Source organism: Notechis scutatus, chromosome 3, assembly GCF_049901735.1.
Source record: "Notechis scutatus isolate UNSWTSFEM ecotype Mainland chromosome 3, rNotScu1.2, whole genome shotgun sequence".
NCBI classification, from domain to species: domain Eukaryota; kingdom Metazoa; phylum Chordata; class Lepidosauria; order Squamata; family Elapidae; genus Notechis; species Notechis scutatus.
In genome coordinates this window covers 53,411,491-53,430,515 of record NC_142011.1, presented here as the reverse complement: position 1 = coordinate 53,430,515, position 19,025 = coordinate 53,411,491, and the positions used below count along the sequence as shown (strand labels likewise).

The window sequence follows — 19,025 nt, the reverse complement described above, 5'->3', positions numbered from 1 at the left end:
AATAAATAAATAAATAAAAATACCAAAAACATTTTACTCACTTGGTATCCCTGACACCAGACGTAACGGCCGCAGGACTCGAAATGCCCTCAGAGCTTTGACGTCAAAACCACCTTGCCCGCTAAGAAGCGCACTATCCATCAGACTGATTTTCTCCAAGATCACTGTGAAGACCCTTCAGAAGAAATGGAGAGTGAAAAAGTACATGGTGGGAATAGTGTAGAAGTCACTAGAGGAAGCTAAAACATTAAAATCTGGGCTCTATGAATGATTTTCCTCCAGTAGAAGCAGTAGAATTTTGCTTTTATCTTTTCCTTTGAAAAACTGTAGCTGCTTAATAAGATTATACTACATCATGTTACATGGGTTAGCAAATCTTGTTCAACCAAAGGTCATTTTGATGAAATGGCAGAAATGGTTTTCATTTACACAGTAGAAAGCTGCATAGCAAAAATATATAGTTTGCTCTCTGTTCCTCTGTGGGTACTTTAATATGTTTTCCATTTGATACTGGCTTTATAAGAAAAAAAAGTAGCAGAGTCAGCTTTTTATTGTTTGTGTCCTGGGGTAAGCTAAATGACTCGTGCAGAAAATGACCACCTATATCCATCTTTGTAGTGTACTAATAAAGAGACTGAATACAGGATGTATATACTAGATAAAAGTTATTTTTTGCTTTGAGTCAGAGAAAATGTTGTTTTGGGGATGATTTTGTACTGCAGCTCCCATCATTAATGGATGGGGAGGATGGCTGTTCTCCAGTGACAGCCGGAATCCCCAGATTTGGAATCATTGTGTGAGGAAAAAATTAAGTTCCCATAGGATACAGCTGACCCAAAAAGGCTATACATTTCTACTACATAATTCACTTGGGGCTAGATTGCTCCTTTACTCAGATTCTATCCACTAAAATGGGAGAATAAGCAATGCTATCCACTAAAATGGGAGAATAAGCAACTTGCTATTCCTGTTTTTATGTATGCATTTATAGATAGGCAGGTCAATCTTTATGATGATCTTTTATATATATATAAAACATAAATTGTACATAAAAGAATGGGTGTGGGCATGCCTTCAAGTCAATGTTGACCCCTGGCAACTGCCTAGAAAAGTCCCTTGGCAAAGATATCAGAAGGAGGCTATTCTAGAGCTGAAAGGAAGTGACTGACTCAACGTCATCTCTGTGTCTAAAGTGGAACCAGAATTCTCAGTCTCCCAGTTTCTAACACTCACCAAACTGGATCTGGTTGACAATAATAAGCTATAAAGAAGCAAATACTAAAGAATCTAACCACAGAGAACAAAAAAATGAAATAATACTGGAATATAGTTCAGTAGAGGTATATAACAATTAAATTGTTCGTTAATAACTTACGGTGTACTATGCAAGTTTTCAAAAATGAACTCCATTCAAATAATTTTACTTTACTTGGTTTTTCCCTCCATCCCAGAGAGACTGGAATAAAATGACTTTGTTTACCCCAAAAAGACTATCGTAAAATCCAGCACATTCCAGCCATTTCGGAGGTAAGCATCTGCATGGAATAGAAACCCATAGGCAATTATCTTTAGCATTGCCTCTATGGCAAATACTATCAGGAAGAAATATTCTAGTTTCTCCTGCAAGATACAGAAAAAAAGAGGGGAAAGATGTACAATATTAGTAATATACATTATAGTTTCATTTAGGTTGCTTGCATACTGTGCTGCTTGAAAAAAAAAACTTTATTTCTCTACAAGTAACCGTCAGTTGTTGTTTTGACCTTTAAAAGACATAAGCTTGTGAGGCCTTACAAATAGAAACAGAAAACTGACAGTAGAAAAAGACCTAGTGGTCCATGGAGTCTGCCTTTTGAGGGTTTTTGTTTGTTTGTTTGTCTTTATTTATTTATTTAGGTTCATCACAAGTCAGCCAGATATTCAGACTGGATTTGGCATTTTATTTGCCCATCAAGATGATGTTAGATGGTATGACAGATATCGTTGTAATTATTATTTATCATTTTTAATTTTTATTTTGTTTATTTTATTTCCTAGTCTTTGTCAGTTGATGGATATGTGTTTATCCCAACCATGTTTAAACTCAGTTACTGATGAATGACCCATTACCTTCGCTGAAAGTTGATTCCAAGCTTCCACTACTCTTTCTGTGAAGTAATACATTCTAACATTACTTTTGAACTCCTCTCCTGTTGGTTTGAGGTTATGCCCCCACGTTCTTGATTTTTGCTTAATATTGAGAATACTGCCTTCTAAAATCTTACTCACACCATTAGTATATTTAAAGGATTCAATCATGTCACCCTTTCCTTTCTGTTCTCCATGCTGTTCATATTAAATTCTTCCAATTTCTCCAGATAGGTTTTATCCCTCAAATCTTGCACCATTTCTGTTGCCCATTTCTGGACTTGCTCAATCTCAGTCTAGCTTTTCTAAATGGGGTCTCTAGAACTGGACACAATATTCCAAATGTCCAAGTTCTTTGTCTGGGCCAGTTTACACATTATTTTCTGTCTCCCTCATAAGAATCTAAACCAACCCCAAATGTTACCCAGAGCACCTGTGCTTTATTTCGTATCTACATAAAATGTATTAAAGTTCTGCTGTGAAAGCTTGTAATTTCTTGTACGACGAACTTCCATCCACTGCTTCTTGTCCTGCCCTCAGGTGATATAGAGAATAAACTGTTGCCCTCTTCCCTGTGGCAGCCCTTCAAGTTTTGGAAGACTGCTATCATGTCTGCTCTCAATCTTCTCTTCCTTAACCTAAGCATACCTAGTTCCTTTAGCTGTTCTTCATATAATTTAGTATCCAGATTTCTTGTCATGTTTGTTGCTCTTCTCTGCGCTCTTTTTTTTAAAGTATTGAGTCAGTGTGGATTTCTGATGGAAATGGAAGAAGTTGTGATATGAAAGATATTACCCAGGGAAAGAGTAGCTGGCTAACCTGAAACCAAGTCCATTTTCAACCCTGAAGAGTGATGCAGATGACTCTTTCAGCTTCTTACAGCTGCAATTCTCAATCAATCTACACCCACCCACACACTTAGGATATTCAGGGACATTTTCAGAATTAGGCAAGTTTTAGCTTGAAATTGAAGCTGACACAGTTGAGCAGAATGTAGGTGACAGAGTTATGTGAAGGATTGCCCTTCCCCGATCACATCTACCTGTCTCACTAGATCCAGATGAAAGGACATGGGTTCTGTCAGCTAGAGAACTACATTTCATGGGCCTGAGGCAGCTGGCCTTTTCTGCTGTTGCAACAGTTATGGAATATGTTCCCCTCTTGAAGTGAGGTTGGTTTCATTACTGTTGACATTGTGAAGTCCCTCAAGACCTGGTTGTGCCATTAGCCCTGAGGACTTCAGGGGACTGGTGAATTATTGACATGGCTCTGTTATTATTAACAGTCCTTTGCCCAATAATACATCTGTTTAGTTTCATTTTTATAGCTGGCAATGTTTTTTAATGATAATAATAAAAATAGTAGTTGTTGTTTGGCATTCACTAACTAACAGTTTCCTAGCTGTGCTGTACTCTGTCTGAAGTAATTTGTTTTGGGTGGCTGTATAAATTTGACAATAACTACAAACAAATAAAAAGGTTAGTAAATTAATTCCTTGGGGGAAAATATCTGCTAAAACAGTCGATCATACAATAGTTTTGACTACTCAACAGTTTGAATTAACAGAAGGGCAGAGAAGATGCTTGTCATATCTAATTATCTCCTGAGTGACTGTTACCGGAATATTAGCAAAGAAGAAGGTAGACACAATCTGGCAATAATTAGGGAGAGTTAAGGATGGGGACTGTGGTTCCCCCACCACCCCTTGTTATTTCCTCTTCCAATGAGGGCTTTTTTTCTAGTTTGTTTTAACAGCTAGCTAGTTTTTTTCTAGTTAGCTGCTAGACCCTCTGAGTCAGCATTTCCAATAACTCCATGGAGCCTAGTTTGGCTTTCTCAGCTGAGTCAGTGGGCAGATCTTAAATAGGCCCCCTGTGCCTTTAAATAGCTTGCATAGCATTGCTGGTCAGTGGTGCACACTCTGCTCATCTCTTTCCTATTCCAATGTTTCTAAAAAAATCAAGAGGGTGCCATCTTTTCTTCCTAAAAAGTGCTAGGTCCTCATACTGCTAAGTTATAAGCAATGGATTAATAGACCACAAACCAGGCAATTATGGTACCGAGTTACAGTTCTGGTTTAGTATGATTTATGTCACTATGTTTACTTTCTTTCCTTTATTCTTTGAGGTGAAGGTGATGATGGAATATCATCAATTGTTCATGTCTAATGTTTTATTGCAATAATCTTCCATTACCTTTCCATTTCAATGTGTCAATATAACAGCCTGAATTTGGATCCTTACATACTTTCTACCCTACTGTTTTTTCATTGCATCCTTTCTTATACCCATTCCAAATATTTTGGCTGCTTTATTATAATAATATTATAATACAAGTCTTCCAGAGTTCTTTTGCAATATATATGCTGATATCTGAAGCAAAACCTAAAATAGCCGGCCCTGTGGACAGACCTTGTACAGCAGGGGTGTCAAATTCAAGGCCCGCGATCCAGATTTATCCCACGGGCTGCTTAGATCTGGCCCACGGGGCTGCCCTGAAAACAGTGAAGGACCAGCCCCCGCTGCCTCTGCCAGTGAAAATGGAGCTCAGGAGGGTTGTGTGCCGTCCTCCTGAGCTCCGTTTTCGCTGGCAGAGGGTTGCAGGAGGTCGTCACAGCTGAAAATGGAGCTTGGGTGCCTGTTTTTCTCTGGCAGAGTGCTCGGGCCACCACAGGTGCCCCCTGACACAAGTGACATTGAGCTGGCCACACCCACCCTGGCCATGCCCACCAAGGTCAACACAACCCTGATGTGGTCCTCAATGAAATGGAGTTTGACAGTCCTGTTGCACAGATTAGTGTATGGAGGGATGCTCCAAGGAAGAAGCTTTTGGAGGTAATCTCGAGACATGCTGTGTGCAACTTTTTCCTGCCTCGAAATCACAGTTGCCATATGAGCAGGAGTCCACCTAAAATATATGAAGGCATCATCCTTCCATACAAAAACAGTATTTTGTATGGCATAGAAGAGTAGACCCAACTACTTAATTTTAACAAAAGGCATATCTTAAGACTCAACTTAACAAAAAGCACATTCAGCATGAGAAGCCAAATGCAAGACTTCCTTTCATTAAATCCTCCAAATTAAATCTCTCCACCTGGTAGAATTCAACAAGGTTTTTCTTTTTCAATCTACATTTACAGGTAAATGCCCCCTCTCTGTTTATACCTAGGAAAAATGTTGTTTCTATATTAAATAGGAAAGCTGAGAAGATAAGCAGAAAAAACCCACACACACAACACATTTCCAAATGAAAAACATTAGCCTTTTTTCCAATTTAAAAAAAAGTATGCAAGCAGTTATATAAAGCAGTGATCCCCAACCTTTGGGGACCCCTGATATAAAGCATCTGCACACCTGCTCCCAATTGCTAGTGAACAAAGGAAGGATGGAATCAAGGGACAATGAACACTACTTTAGATAGTAAAACCACCAATGCTCCCCCACCACCAAAGCTATAAAAGAATAAAGTCCCCTGGATCTTTGGACAAGTCTTCTGTACCTTGATGATTTACTCCTATCTGAAGTTTAAAAAAAAAAAAGGAGAGAGAAAAATAAAACATTCACGCCCTTTATGTCACAAATTTGCACACAAATACACAAACTCATACAACCTCTGAAGCCAATATCCCTAGTTATTATGAAACATTAAAAAATAAACACAAAATTTCTTTAGAAAGTCCCCAAGCCTTCTTTCATTTTTACAGATACACGGTTCAAACATCAATGTTTAAACCTGTTTCCCCCTCTGCCAGCGAAAAGAAAATACCATTCTATTTTGCCCTGCTCCAAAGAAATACAGTGGTCTGTTCTCCAGCACACTTTAAGCAGAGTTTTTCTGCCTTAGCAACTTTGAGATGTGTGGACTTCAACTCCCAAAATTCCTCAGCTAGCATGCTCTGCATAGGTGAATACCTTGAAAGTGAATAAAAGAAATTGAGAGTGACTTACGAGTCTGGAATTTACTTTGTTGGTATCATCTTCAGGCATGGGCAGATAGATAGCCAGTGCAATACAGTTGGCAAAGATTGTTAATAGGATGATGGTTTCAAAGGGCCTGAAAATGCTTGTTAAGGAATATTGGGTTAGATTGTATAGTTTGTGGCAAAGACCAATAATAGGAATAACAATAAATAATAGAAACAATAATGATATGTTAGTCTGTCTTTTCAAACCCTAGTGCTTACCACTTAAGTCAGCCATTCTTGAAGAGGATTCTGGGAACTGTACTTCAAATTTTTGTATGAAAAAATAGGTACAAAAGTCTACTCTGGAATGCATGTTATATTATATATTGGTTCATAACAAACATTAATGAGAATTTTTAGACTGAGCAAAAAGACACATACAGAAGACAGTAAGTACAGGTAGTCCTCGACTTACAACACTTCATTTGGTGACCGTTCAAAGATACAATGGCCCTGAAAAAAGTGACTTCTGACCGTTTTTCACACTTATGACCACTGCAGCATTCCCATGGTCTTGTGATTTACATTCAGAGGCTTGGCAACTGACTCACATTTATGACGGTTGCAATGTCTTGCAGTCATGTGATCTCCTTTTGCGACCTTCTGACAAGCAAAGTCAATGGGGAAGCCAGATTCACATAACAACCATGTGAATAATTTAAGAATTGCAGGGCTTCACTTAACAAATGAGGTGAGAAAAGTTGTAAAATGGAGCAAAACTCACTTAATGTGTCTCACTTAGCAACAGTGGGCTCAATTGTTGTCATAAGTTGAGGACTAGCTGTATAGCAATATTCTCTAATGAATGCTATTGTGTAAAACTCTTCTCTTTTTCCATATTTAGGTAAAAAAAATTAAGATTAGCTTGAACTGAACTCAACTGCTGGTGACTTCATGGACACAACCATATAGTTTCCTTGGCAACCATACATAAGTCAGTTGCCATTGATTTCTCTCAGGATGTTTTGGGAACTTCCCAGTCTGATCTGCAGCTGGGAGATTTTTAGTGGTTCCCCCATCCAAATTATAATCCTGTTTTACCCTGCTTAGCTTTGCAAGGGATTATCCAATTAAGAGCTAAGGCACTTAATTGGCTTTTGTTTTAAACTATCTTTAAATGAAATTATACATAATTTATTGTGAAAATGATACTCTGGAAAAAGTGCCCTAGTTAACACTCAGAAGTGTGATGATCCTTGGCTACACTGGAACCCAACACACTATCTGGCAACCCTCTGAAAGGTTACTTTCCTGGCTGGAGGAAAAGCATCTCTAATCTATGAAAAAACATTTTCTAACTGTGACATAGTTTATTAGCTGCAGGCATGTGAGGGTCTTTGAGATGCATATCATGTAACTTGATGCAAAAGGCTTCTTCTAATTCTCTCTTACTATCACACACATTTCACTGTCCCCTTTTCTGTTTGTCATGAGATAACTTTTGGCTTTAGGGCTGATAAATGTGCTTTCTATCCACATCAAAGAGGTTAAAAACTCATTCCTACCCCAGAGACTCAACATGGTGCACAGACTGGGTATATAATAACGTAAGTACACAAGGTAAATAGTGAGATGAATCCAACCATAAATGAATTGCGTTCTTTTCGCTGATGATGTAAAGCTGTTCAATACCACAGACAATACTGCTACCCTACAAAAAGATCTTGACTATGTATCAGAATGGTCAAACAAATGGCAACTTCAAATCTCAACAAATAAATGCTCTGTCTTACATATTGGCAAAAAAAATCAGAAAATAAAATACAAGCTGAATAGTCAAGATCTTGTTGATGACCCAAGCTCTGTAAAGGACCTTGGAATACTCACCTCTAATGATCTAAGTGCTAGAGCCCACTACAACTACATAGCCAAAAAGGCATTAAGAGTTGTTAACCTAATCCTACGTAGCTTTTTCTCTGGTAATATCACACTACTAACCAGAGCATACAAAACATTTGCTAGACCAATACTCGAATACAGTTCATCAGTCTGGAACCCACATTACGTATCTGATATTAGCACAATTAAGAAAGTCCAGAAATATTTCACAAGAAGAGTTCTCCACTCCTCTACTCGTTGTAGAATACCTTATGCCACCAGACTTGAAATTCTAGAACTAGAAAACCTTGAATTACGCCGTCTTCGGTCTGATTTAAGCATGGTATATAAAATCATCCATTGCAATGTCCTACCTGTCAATGAATACTTCAGCTTCAACCATAACAACACAAGAGCACACAATAGATACAAACTCAAAGTTAACCGCACCAAACTTGATTGCAGGAAATACGACTTCAGCAATAGAGTGGTCAATGTCTGGAATACTCTACCCGACTCTGTAGTTTCTTCCCCAAACCCCAAAAACTTTAACCTTAGACTGTCTACTATTGACCTCACCCCTTTCCTAAGAGGTCTGTAGGGGGCGTGCATAAGCACACCAACGTGCCTACCGTCCCTGTCCTATTGTTTCTCTTATTCTTCTTTTATTTTTCTTATATGTACCCATTTCATGTATTCACAACTATGTATACACTTATACTTATTATCTTGTAAACAATTGGCAAATCAAATCAAATAAATAAATAAATAAATAAATAAATAAATAAATAAATAAATAAATAAATAAATAAATGGTGACTGATGGAACTTCAGTGCGTTCTCAAATGTGAGCCTAAATTTGCTTAATACAGTAGCTGTTGTCACATTTATAATATGTGGTGGTTGCTTTCCACAAATGTACTGACTATGACCCTAAAGAATCTCAGCCAGCAACGTTATGACTGATAGATTCATAGTTAAGCATCAGATTGCGACTAGATAAAAATGATGTTAAAAACATGGAATGTCATAGTAAATAAGCATTTTTCCCCTCACAACTTTTCCATTGAAAATGACTCTACATAGTTGCTTTTTGATATACAAGAAAAGATTTCACTATTTAATTCTAGGCAGCTTTCAATGTCATTTAGCTTTTTGTACCTATGAAGAAAGAAAAGAGATATTCTGAGAAATTAAGATATAGCAGCTTATAGTGTTGCCATGTGGGCAACTAATATCCAAGATATATGTCAAAAATCACTCGGAAACAGAAACTATGACCAACTAATTTGTCTTCAAAACTCTAGGTGGCTATTATTTAAAAGTTAAACTCTCCTTTTTTCTATAATTGAAAAATAACAAAACAAAATAACTTGGATGTGTGTAGACATTGATGTATACAGTAGTCCTCTACTTATGATCACAATGGAGCCCAAAATTTATGTTGCTAAGTGGGACAGCAATGGCCATAAATATGAATCAGGTGCCAAACATCTGAATTTTGATTACATGATTATGGGGATGATGCAAAGGTCGTAACTGTGAAAAACGATCATAAGTCACTTTTTTTCAGTGCCATTGTAACGTTGAATGGTCACTAAATGGACTGCTGTAAGTTGAGGACTACCTGTGGACACACTACAGATACGTATATTTCTGTTTGTGGGTGTGCATACATAGGCATATAGACATACATATATATGAATTAAGGGAGACCACCAGGAAATCTCAGGCCCATTGGCATTGGCTAGAAATCTTGCAAGACTACGATAGGAAATCATTGTTGTAGAGTTTTCATGAAATTACACGGATGGGTTCATGTAGGCACCGGGAGCTCAATTCAAGGAACTTTTACTTTAAGTAATATGAAATATTGTATTTTCCCCAATAAGAAACATGATGCTTTAATAACAAAAGAGCTTGAGAAAGAATAAGCAACTGACCTTTCAAGAATAAGAAAATAATTTATGTCCTGGCGAATGCTGAAAATGCTGATTAAATAAAACACAAACGCAAGGAAAGGAATTGTTTGACGAAAAAAAAACAAGAAAGGAAAAAGAAGGGAATAAGCTTTCGAAGGACGTTGCCAGAAATGGATGGATAGATCAACATGTAGAACATAAATTATTGTTCTGGTCTCAGATTTTCTGATTTATTCTTACCAAGTTCAATACCATAAACTGGACCTTAGAGAAACAAGGGAAGTCAAAAAGAAATTGAAAATACAAAGGTGAGAAATAGTATTTGCGTTAGCCAGGGGAAGAAACAATTGTTCAATTAAATAAGAAATAAACAGTTTTTAAGAAGAAACCTTATGAAATGGGAACACTAAAATTATACACTATAGCATTATATCCATGCTATATGTAATATACTGTATATTTTCAATTAAAAATACTCAGTTTATAAATTGGAGTTCCTCTCCAAAAATTCATACCGCCAGTGACCAAAACCAAAGGAATCGGGGTGTACCTCCCTTTAAAAGAGGCAACATTGTACCCAGCACATGAGCTCTAAGATTAGATTCTATGTTCAGTGCAAATTGCTTGCTTGCATGAAGAATGAAGACTAGGCACTTATATCCATATGGCTAAATTAGGAGAAGAGATGTGTTAGAGCAATTAGTAAAATCATGTACAGTGAAAGCACCAAGTAGCTGTGATAAACAGAGAAATGGAGACATACAGCTGGTGGGTATGTGAAATGCACAACTACTTTGAGACAGTGCTCCACACAAGGCATTTATCAGGCAATTGTCTTGCCTTTCCAAGTTTTATAGTATTTGCATCTGCTCTTCTGGTTGATCCTAAAGACAAACATCACTGCCTTCCATTTAGAATTCCCCAGATAATGTTTGCTTAATCTTTTATATTTCCACATAAATATAATGCTACAGGCAAAAAGAGTATTTATTGGGCTGTTGAATTATGTCAAAGATCTTGCATTAGTACTGCTGCTTTCTTTGGTTCAGTCCCGAAATTTCTGCCCAGTCTTCAAATCAAGATATGCAGCAGGATCAGTTGATCGATATTACAGGTTGTCCTCAACTTACAACTTTAGTGACCATTCAAAGTAACAACAGTACTGCAAAAAATGACTTATGTATACATGATTCTGATTTCATTTTTTCCTTATGTATTCCTATCCCTGCTATTTTACAAATAAGAAAGAATATCATTGTGACCAGCATTAGCATCAATGAGTGCTGGCATATTCAAACTGGCCTCAATGTTGTTATCAATGTTTATCACGGCATCAATTTGTTGTCACTCTCTAGCCATTAGCAGAGTCACTATTTGAAATATGGTGGGTTCGCACATTACACTAAGTCAAGGGTGGGCAACATTTGAGGGGGCAGGGCCAAAAGAGGCCATTATGATGCTACAAGAAAGACAGGGGTAAGATCTTTTTTTGGGGGGAGTGTTGCACTTGATTCAAGGGATTTGGGAACTAGGGTGGAAATCAGGAAGGAAAGAAGGAATGTGTAATAAGAACAAAGAATAACCTAGTTTATTTATTTCCTGCTGTTATTATTTTGATAAATAACTCAAAGGAGTTATTATCACACCTAATACTCCTTTCTCCTTCTATATTCCCCATGGCAGCAACCCTATGAAGTGATTGGGTTGAAAGAGACTGTCTGACCCAAAGTCACTCAGCTGGTTTCATGCCTGAAGTGGTACTATAACTCACAATCTCCTGCTTTTCAGACTGGTGCCTTAACCACTTCACCAAACTGGCTCTCTACTTCACATTCCCAGTTGCATTCTAATACCTGCAGCTAATTTGCCAATAATTTGCTAATATCTCTTTCCTACAGACTCATTTGCAGCAGTTTTCCTGGTGATGAAATTTTTGCTGTTGATTATCCATAGCTGGGCCAAGTTTTATATATATTTTTTGAGAGAAGAACTGAACAATTCTCCACTTTCCCACCACACCACATGCCTGAAACATGGCATCACTTAGAATTAGTTGCTTCAGTGTTCAAGACAATTTAAAGTCTGCTTGTTTTGCCACATGTTTTTATCCAAATATAAACAGAGAAAAGATAACAATTCATTTTCTTTCGTCTATCCATTAACTAATACAGGTAGTTCTTGACTTATCACCACAATTGAGCCCAACATTTCTGTTGCTAAGTGAGACATTTGTTAAGTGAGTTTTGCCCCATTTTACGACCTTTCTTTCCACAGTTGTTAAGTGAATCACTGCACTTATTAAAAAGTAACATGGTTGTTAAGTCAATCTGACTTTCCTATTGACTTTACTTGTCAGGTTGCAAAAGAGGATAACATGCACCTCTATAACTGTCTGGTTTGGTTCTGCAACCCAACAGGACAGACACAGACTTCAGAGGATAATTAGGACTGCAGAAAAAATCATTACTACCCATCTGCCTTCAATCGAGGACCTGTATACTGCACGAGTCAAAAAGAGGGCTGTGAAAATATTTACAGACCCCTCACATCCTGGACATAAACTGTTTCAACTTCTTCCCTCAAAACAACGCTATAGAGCACTGCACACCAGAACAACTAGACACAAGAACAGTTTTTCCCCGAAAGCCATCACTCTGCTAAACAAATAATTCCCTCAACCCTGTTCAACTATTTACAAAGTGTACACTACTATTACTGTTAATCTTCTCATCACTCCTTATCACTCATCCTCTCCCACTTGTGATTGTAGGACTGTAATTTTGTCGTTTGTATCCTTACGATTTATATTGACTGTTTCCTAGTATGATTTGATTGTTGTTGTTTTTTGTAAATTTTATTTGAGTTTTCACAAAAAGAAAAGAAATACAATTAAAACATCTTTTTTGAAAGCAGCATAATCCCGGGTTACATTTCTTCGTACAGACACAAATTCAGGTTCATGCTCATTTTTATATTCTATTCCATATCTTATTACAATTTTACATTTTCTACATGGCTTCTCCCCTCTTTTAATTTCCTCAATTTTATTGTATTTATTTCATCTCAATTCAAATCATTATATTTATATATTTTTTCTGTCCTGTTTCAATTGTCTATTATCTTTTCTCATTAAACAAAATTTCTCCTGTAATTACTGATTGGAGTAATCAGATGTTTGGAGCCTTTATATCTTTCCCCTAAAGTTATAACACTCAATATAATACATAACTTCCATTCGGATTCTGCTTGGTACATGCTTAAACTACACACAGTATTCTTAAAAAAAAGAAAAAAGAAAAGAAAAAATTATAAATGTATATAATTAAAACAACATTCCATTCCAGTTCAATTCTATCATTAATATTAATATTCATTACATTCTTAACATTTTTCACATTACTTTTCAATTAAATATCATACTTCTATGGGAACAATTATAAACTTTCCATAATCAATTCCCCCCCTCTTCACTTATGTTTTATAAAACATTGACTAGTTAAAATGTTCCCATTCCTTCCTAATTCAATTTTCTCATTTATTTTATTTCATTTACTTTATTCACCAACATTTCACTAAGTTACACTAACCATTCTATCCCTCATTCTAATCCTATGTTGTTTCCAATTTTCTAAAATTATTTCTATTTCAAATATAACAACACAATCTCATGTACCTTTACAGAATCCCCCTTTCAGTTAAATTTTCACCCATTATCTCTAAATAGGTCCTGTTTCTTTATATCTTGCTCCGGACCTTTGTAACTTCTCTTCCTTTCCTTCTTCTCTCTCTTCTTCTCTCTCCCCTTTTTACCCCTTTGTCTCTCTACCTCTATTTCCCTCTTCTGTATTCCCCTTTTCTGTTGCTTTCCAGTATTATACTTATTTTCCGAATTATTTTTCTTTTCTTTGGTTGTTTTTTTGGGTCTTAAATTTTCCATCCTCTTTCCCCCCTTTCCTTTTTCTTCCCCACATAGAGTTACTTGTTCATTAAAGATGGCTTCTTCTTTGTCCCAGTCTTCTTGTTTTGCAGTCTTTTCTTGTTGTTTCTCATAGTTCCAAATCTCCATTTCTATAAATTGAAAAACAAAGCCAAAGGAACCCTTCCCTTCTTGTGCATCTTCTTTGTACTTTTTAAGTTCCATTTTCAATTCATCCAAAAGTAATGCCATTGTAGAAATTTTTAAACAACCACCCGATTGATTTTAGTCATTCAAATATAATAGCCAAAACTCCAAAAGTCACCAAGTAATCCAAATACACACAAGGTGTTCCTTTTTGCTCTTTCTTTTTCCCCCCACTTTCTCTTCCTGGGGTTACTATTTAGTTGCAAGTTTCAGTTAAAATGTATCTTTTAGAAGTCTTATTGAAATTTTACTTTAGATTCTTTTAAAATCCAGGCAGTCTCCTCCCTCTTCCAGATCCTGCCCTTATTCTTTTTCTCTCCCTTCCTGCTTATAGAAGAAAAAGTTTTTAATATCCAGAAATCTTTATTGTCCCTTTGGCATTTAGTAATGTTTTCAGCTTAATTGCCTATTGATGCCAAAGCGGATTTTCCCAATTTCTTATTTTTAATTGTCAATATAAGGAAGGAGAGAGAAGGGGGAAAAAGTCAAGCCTTTCCCTTTTCACTTTCTTTCGCTGCTTCCAACTCTTCTTTGGGAGCAATATTATTTCTTGTAAAATTTAAATTCCAGGGTATCTTAGTTATTGCTTTTCCAACTTCGCCCGGTCAGCCAAAACGTTCACTTCTTATCTTCCTCCTGCACGTTCTTTTCCGGTTGAGTTCTTCTTTGAGGCGGCCATTTCTGACCGCCGCTCCTACCGCCTTCGGGAAAGGGAGTTTGACCAGCTGAGGAGGAGAGATGCGGCTCTCCTCGACCCTGCTGGCAGTCTCCCCCTTCTTCACCACCTCTACGGGGTGGCTTAGCCCCGAAGCCATCCGGCTCGGGGCTCTCCAGCGGCGAGCCCAGGCAGAAACCGCGCACAATCGCGGATTCCTGTCTGCCGCCGAAGCCCTTCAAACCGGAAGATCTGATCTGATTGTTGATTGTACCCTATGACTATCATTAAGTGTTGTACATTATGATTCTTGATTCTTAACGAATGTATCTTTTCTTTATGTATACTGAGAGTATTTACACCAAGACAAATTCCTTGTGTGTCCAATCACACTTGGCCAATAAAGTATTCTATTCTATTCTATGATCCTGGAACATTGCAATTGTCATAAATTTCTGCCATGTATCAGAATTTTGATCAGATGACAATGGGGATGCTGCAATGGTAATAAATTTGAAAAATGTTCATAAGTCACTTTTTCAAAACTGTTGTAACTTTGAACAATCACTAAATAAACTATTGTAAGTTGAGGATTACCTTTATTAATATTTTCCCTATTTCATTTGTTTCTTTGAAATAGATTACTGGATATACACTATATTCTGTGACTCATGAGAGTATGACTATTTTTCTGATTGATAATCTGTTTTTACATTCAGATTACAACTATGATGTTCAATAGGATTTTAGGAAGATCACCTCATCCAAACCACTGCCCATATATACACCTCTGCCCATATTCTTCTAACTTTAGTCTAGACACATTTCATATCATATGTCTGTACAAATCAATCTTATCCAGGTTATAGTCAAAGAGTAAGAGAGAATAAGAAACCGTATCACAGAATGCTTTCTCCATTCAACAAACACTAGGAGAAAATAACTCATGTGACGAAACAAATGAATCAAATTGAGCAGAAATTTTTAAAAAGACATTATATAATGATCAATTAGATTTTGAATCAGAACAATACTATCCTGCAGCCTTAGAGGGGGGGAAATGTTGGTGTTTTTGTAAAGAACCTTCCTGCTTTAGATTATCTGACCCCAGCTATTATATCCTCTCAGTTATAAAATCAGTTGAGGAGGGACAGGGAGCTATTTCTGAACTCAGCGTAATTCAGCGGAGGAGCCAGACAAATTAACCACCTCGACTGCATTCAGGTCTTCTATTTCAAAATCGGCATTTATGGCCGCTTTAGAGAAATTACAATATCCGTAAATACATGTTATTATAGTAATTCCTGAGTTACGCATCATTTGAAGGCAGGGTCAGCATAAATGCTTGACTTCTTCCCTGTTTGTTGGTGCCTGTCTTACAAAGAGACAAAGACCAATACCTAATCTGACTCCATCCCTGCATTTCTAGAGAACATAAGCAGAATTTGCACTATAAATCATGGTCACAAAAGAGTTGCATCGTTAAGCAATATCTCTCAGACTTTCCTCTTTGCCTTGCTTCTTTCACATTTCAGTTGTTTACACCCCAGGCCAAGCACAAATCATTCCAGAAGCTACCCCCACATTTCCCCCCCAAAGGATACTTCCATTCCACAATGGCAATGCAAGCCTTCCGCACTGGGTTCTGGAGGGTGAGGCACAGCAGAGAGCGGAGTGGCCTGGGGGGAAGTTCCAGATCAGTTTTCTTAGCCTTTTCCTTCTGCTGCTTCTTCTTCAGGCTATCCTCTTGGGCAGATATGGGCTCCATAATAACTCTCCTTCTTGTCTCCTTGAACCAGACTTCCCTTGTTCCTTCTGCCTCTTCTTTGCCCCACAACTAGGCCCCCTTCCCCAGCCCCCTCTGAATCTCTTGCTTCAGTTGACCCAATCTTCTCAGTGTAGTGTAGGGCTGTGGGGCTGGCAGTTGCCCTCCCCCAGACACAAGTACACCAAGCGTGAGTTTATAATTAGCCAACACCCTGGCTCCCAGGCCTGTCATATTTCCTGAGACAGCAAAAGGGCCTCAGCAGCTGTTCTTTCCTCATACTCGGTGCATTGGCATTTTTTGAGCTACCAATCCAGGTCAGAGGAAAGGAGGTGGGCTTCTCCCATCAGTCTTAAAGTCAAATGGCTTTAATTCATATTAATTCATAAATGTGGCCCTTCCCACCATCTTTTATTTTTAAAAACATGCAAAACAAATACCCTGAAATTAGGCCTCTGCCTAAAAAGCCATGCCCATAGTGAGCCAAGCAGATTCATAATGAATACAATATATAATGAATACAACCAAAAAGTCCACTTGCCTCTTGAAAAAGCATCTTTGGGACAACCATGACCTGGATGACTGAGAATCATAGACACCTACCACTTTGGATAATTAATTCCACTGTTGAATTGCTCTTACTTTTAGGCAGTTTCCTTAACACTCCGTTCCAATTTAGGTTTTTGTAAATTAAAATCATTGTTCTGTGTCCTTTACTCTCGGACAATGGAGAACAGATCATGATTTTTCTCTGTGTACTATTCATTTTGTTAAAAGAATTTCCTGGGTCCCTTTTCCAAGCCATAGTATTGCAAATAAGACACAAGGCATGCTGCTAGTGAAAAGGAAGTGATCTGTTTATTTTCAGGAGTAAAGAAGTTCACTTCTTGAGGTAGCTATGAGAAATGGAGTGCTTTGAACATGCTCTGAACATTGTTTTTTTTTCTGTTTGTGTATGTGATCATGTTTGTGTGTAGGTTAGGTATGAATATGAGCATTCTATTGTGATTCTATTTGACCAGGGGGCAATCCTAATTGTTCTTTTCCCTCACTGTGGGTTTTGTTCTATAATGCCTTAGTAAGACCACACTTGGAATATTGCATTCAGTTTTGGTTGCTATAATATAACAGAAGATGTTGAGAGTGCAGAGAAGAGCAATAAAGAGCAATAAAGTTGATTAGGGGACTGGAGGCTAAAACATATGAAGAACAGTGGCAGGAATTGGGTATGTCTAGTTTAATGAAGAGAAGGACCAGCGGTGATATGATAGTAGTGTTCCAATATCTCAGGGGCAGCAAAGAAGAGGGGGTCAACCCATTCTCCCAAAAGCAGGACAAAAAGCAATAGATGGAAACTAATCAAGGAGAGAAGAAGCAACCTAGAACTAAAGAGAAATTTCCTAACAGTTAGAACAATTAATCAGTGGAACAACTTGCCTCCAGAAGTTGTAAATGCTCCAACACTGGTGGTTTTTAAGAGGAGATTTGACAATCATTTGTCTGAAATGGTATAGGGCTTCCTGCTTGAGCAGGGGCTGGACTAGAAGACCTCCAAGGTCCCTTCCAACTTCGTTATTCTGATCTGTTATTCTTTATCATATGCATGATTTCTAGTTATCCCTTTGTGGTGATGAGAAGAAGGGCATAGGTTTTTGTCTTTTTAATTTCTTTTACCAGATTGATTACTTTGTTTATGTTTCAGTTCTTTGTTTTGGCCAAGATGCACTTTTACTGATATTGTCTTGCATTGCAATTCCTTTGGTGGCAGCCAGTTATGGAGAGTTTAGAGTGAAACAGGACTTTTTAGCCAAGACGACTTCTTTTTATTAAGCCAAGACGACTTCTTTTTATTAAGGAACTAATTCCACAATTCAATTAGTTGAACAGGGATATACTCTTGGTTTTCTAAGGTTGATACTGATAATAAAGAGGGAATTCCTCTCTACAGATAGTCCTTGATTTATGACCGCAATTGACCCTAAAATTTCTGTTGCTAAGTGAGACAGATGTTAATGAGTTTTGCCGCACGGAATGAGTAGCTTACAATCTTTCTTGCCACGGTGGTTAAATGAATCACTGCAGTTGTTAAATTAACAACAAGGTTGTTAAATGCATCTGGCTTCCCAGTGGCGGATTAAGGCTCACTGGTGCCCTAAGCACTGACAAATCTTGGTGCCCCCCCCCTCCCTTGTACATACTGTACAAACGAAGCCATATTCTCAACTTTGTGGTGCCCCCTTTGGGCCTGGTGCTCTAAGCATGTGCTTAGTCTGCTTAATGGTTAATACACCACTGTGGCTTCCCCATTGACTTTGCTCAAGTTGCAAAAGGTGATCGTATGACCCCCGGAACACTACAACCATCATAAATACGAACCAGTTCCTAAGCATCTGAATTTTGATCACATGACCAAGAGTCATGCAGTTCGTGGTGTAGTGCTATAGCAATAGCAATCCCACTTAGACTTATATATTGCTCCTCAGTGCTTTATACCACTCTCTGGGTGGTTTCAGCATATTGCCCCCAACAATCCAGGTCCTCATTTTATTGACCATAGAAGGATGGATCAACCTTGAGCCCATCAAGATCAACTCCAGGCTGTAGGCAGAGTTAGCCTGCAACACTGCATTCTAACCACTGCACTACCA

General features: G+C 37.7%; 1 protein-coding gene across 2 annotated transcripts in view; it reads right to left on the bottom strand.

The window, feature by feature from the left end:
- Positions 1-16,623, bottom strand: part of CACNA1S (calcium voltage-gated channel subunit alpha1 S) — a 76,297-nt gene extending 59,674 nt beyond the window's left edge. For both annotated transcript variants that reach the window (XM_026678123.2, XM_087959938.1), the window contains exons 1-4: positions 16,217-16,623; positions 6,078-6,183; positions 1,481-1,620; positions 42-175 (exon numbers count right to left, since the gene is read on the bottom strand). In XM_026678123.2, the coding sequence (XP_026533908.1) occupies positions 42-175; positions 1,481-1,620; positions 6,078-6,183; positions 16,217-16,380 (544 nt within the window). In that variant the 5' untranslated portion in view covers positions 16,381-16,623. The remainder of the gene's footprint in view (positions 1-41; positions 176-1,480; positions 1,621-6,077; positions 6,184-16,216) is intronic.
- Between the last annotated feature and the right edge of the window lie 2,402 nt (positions 16,624-19,025).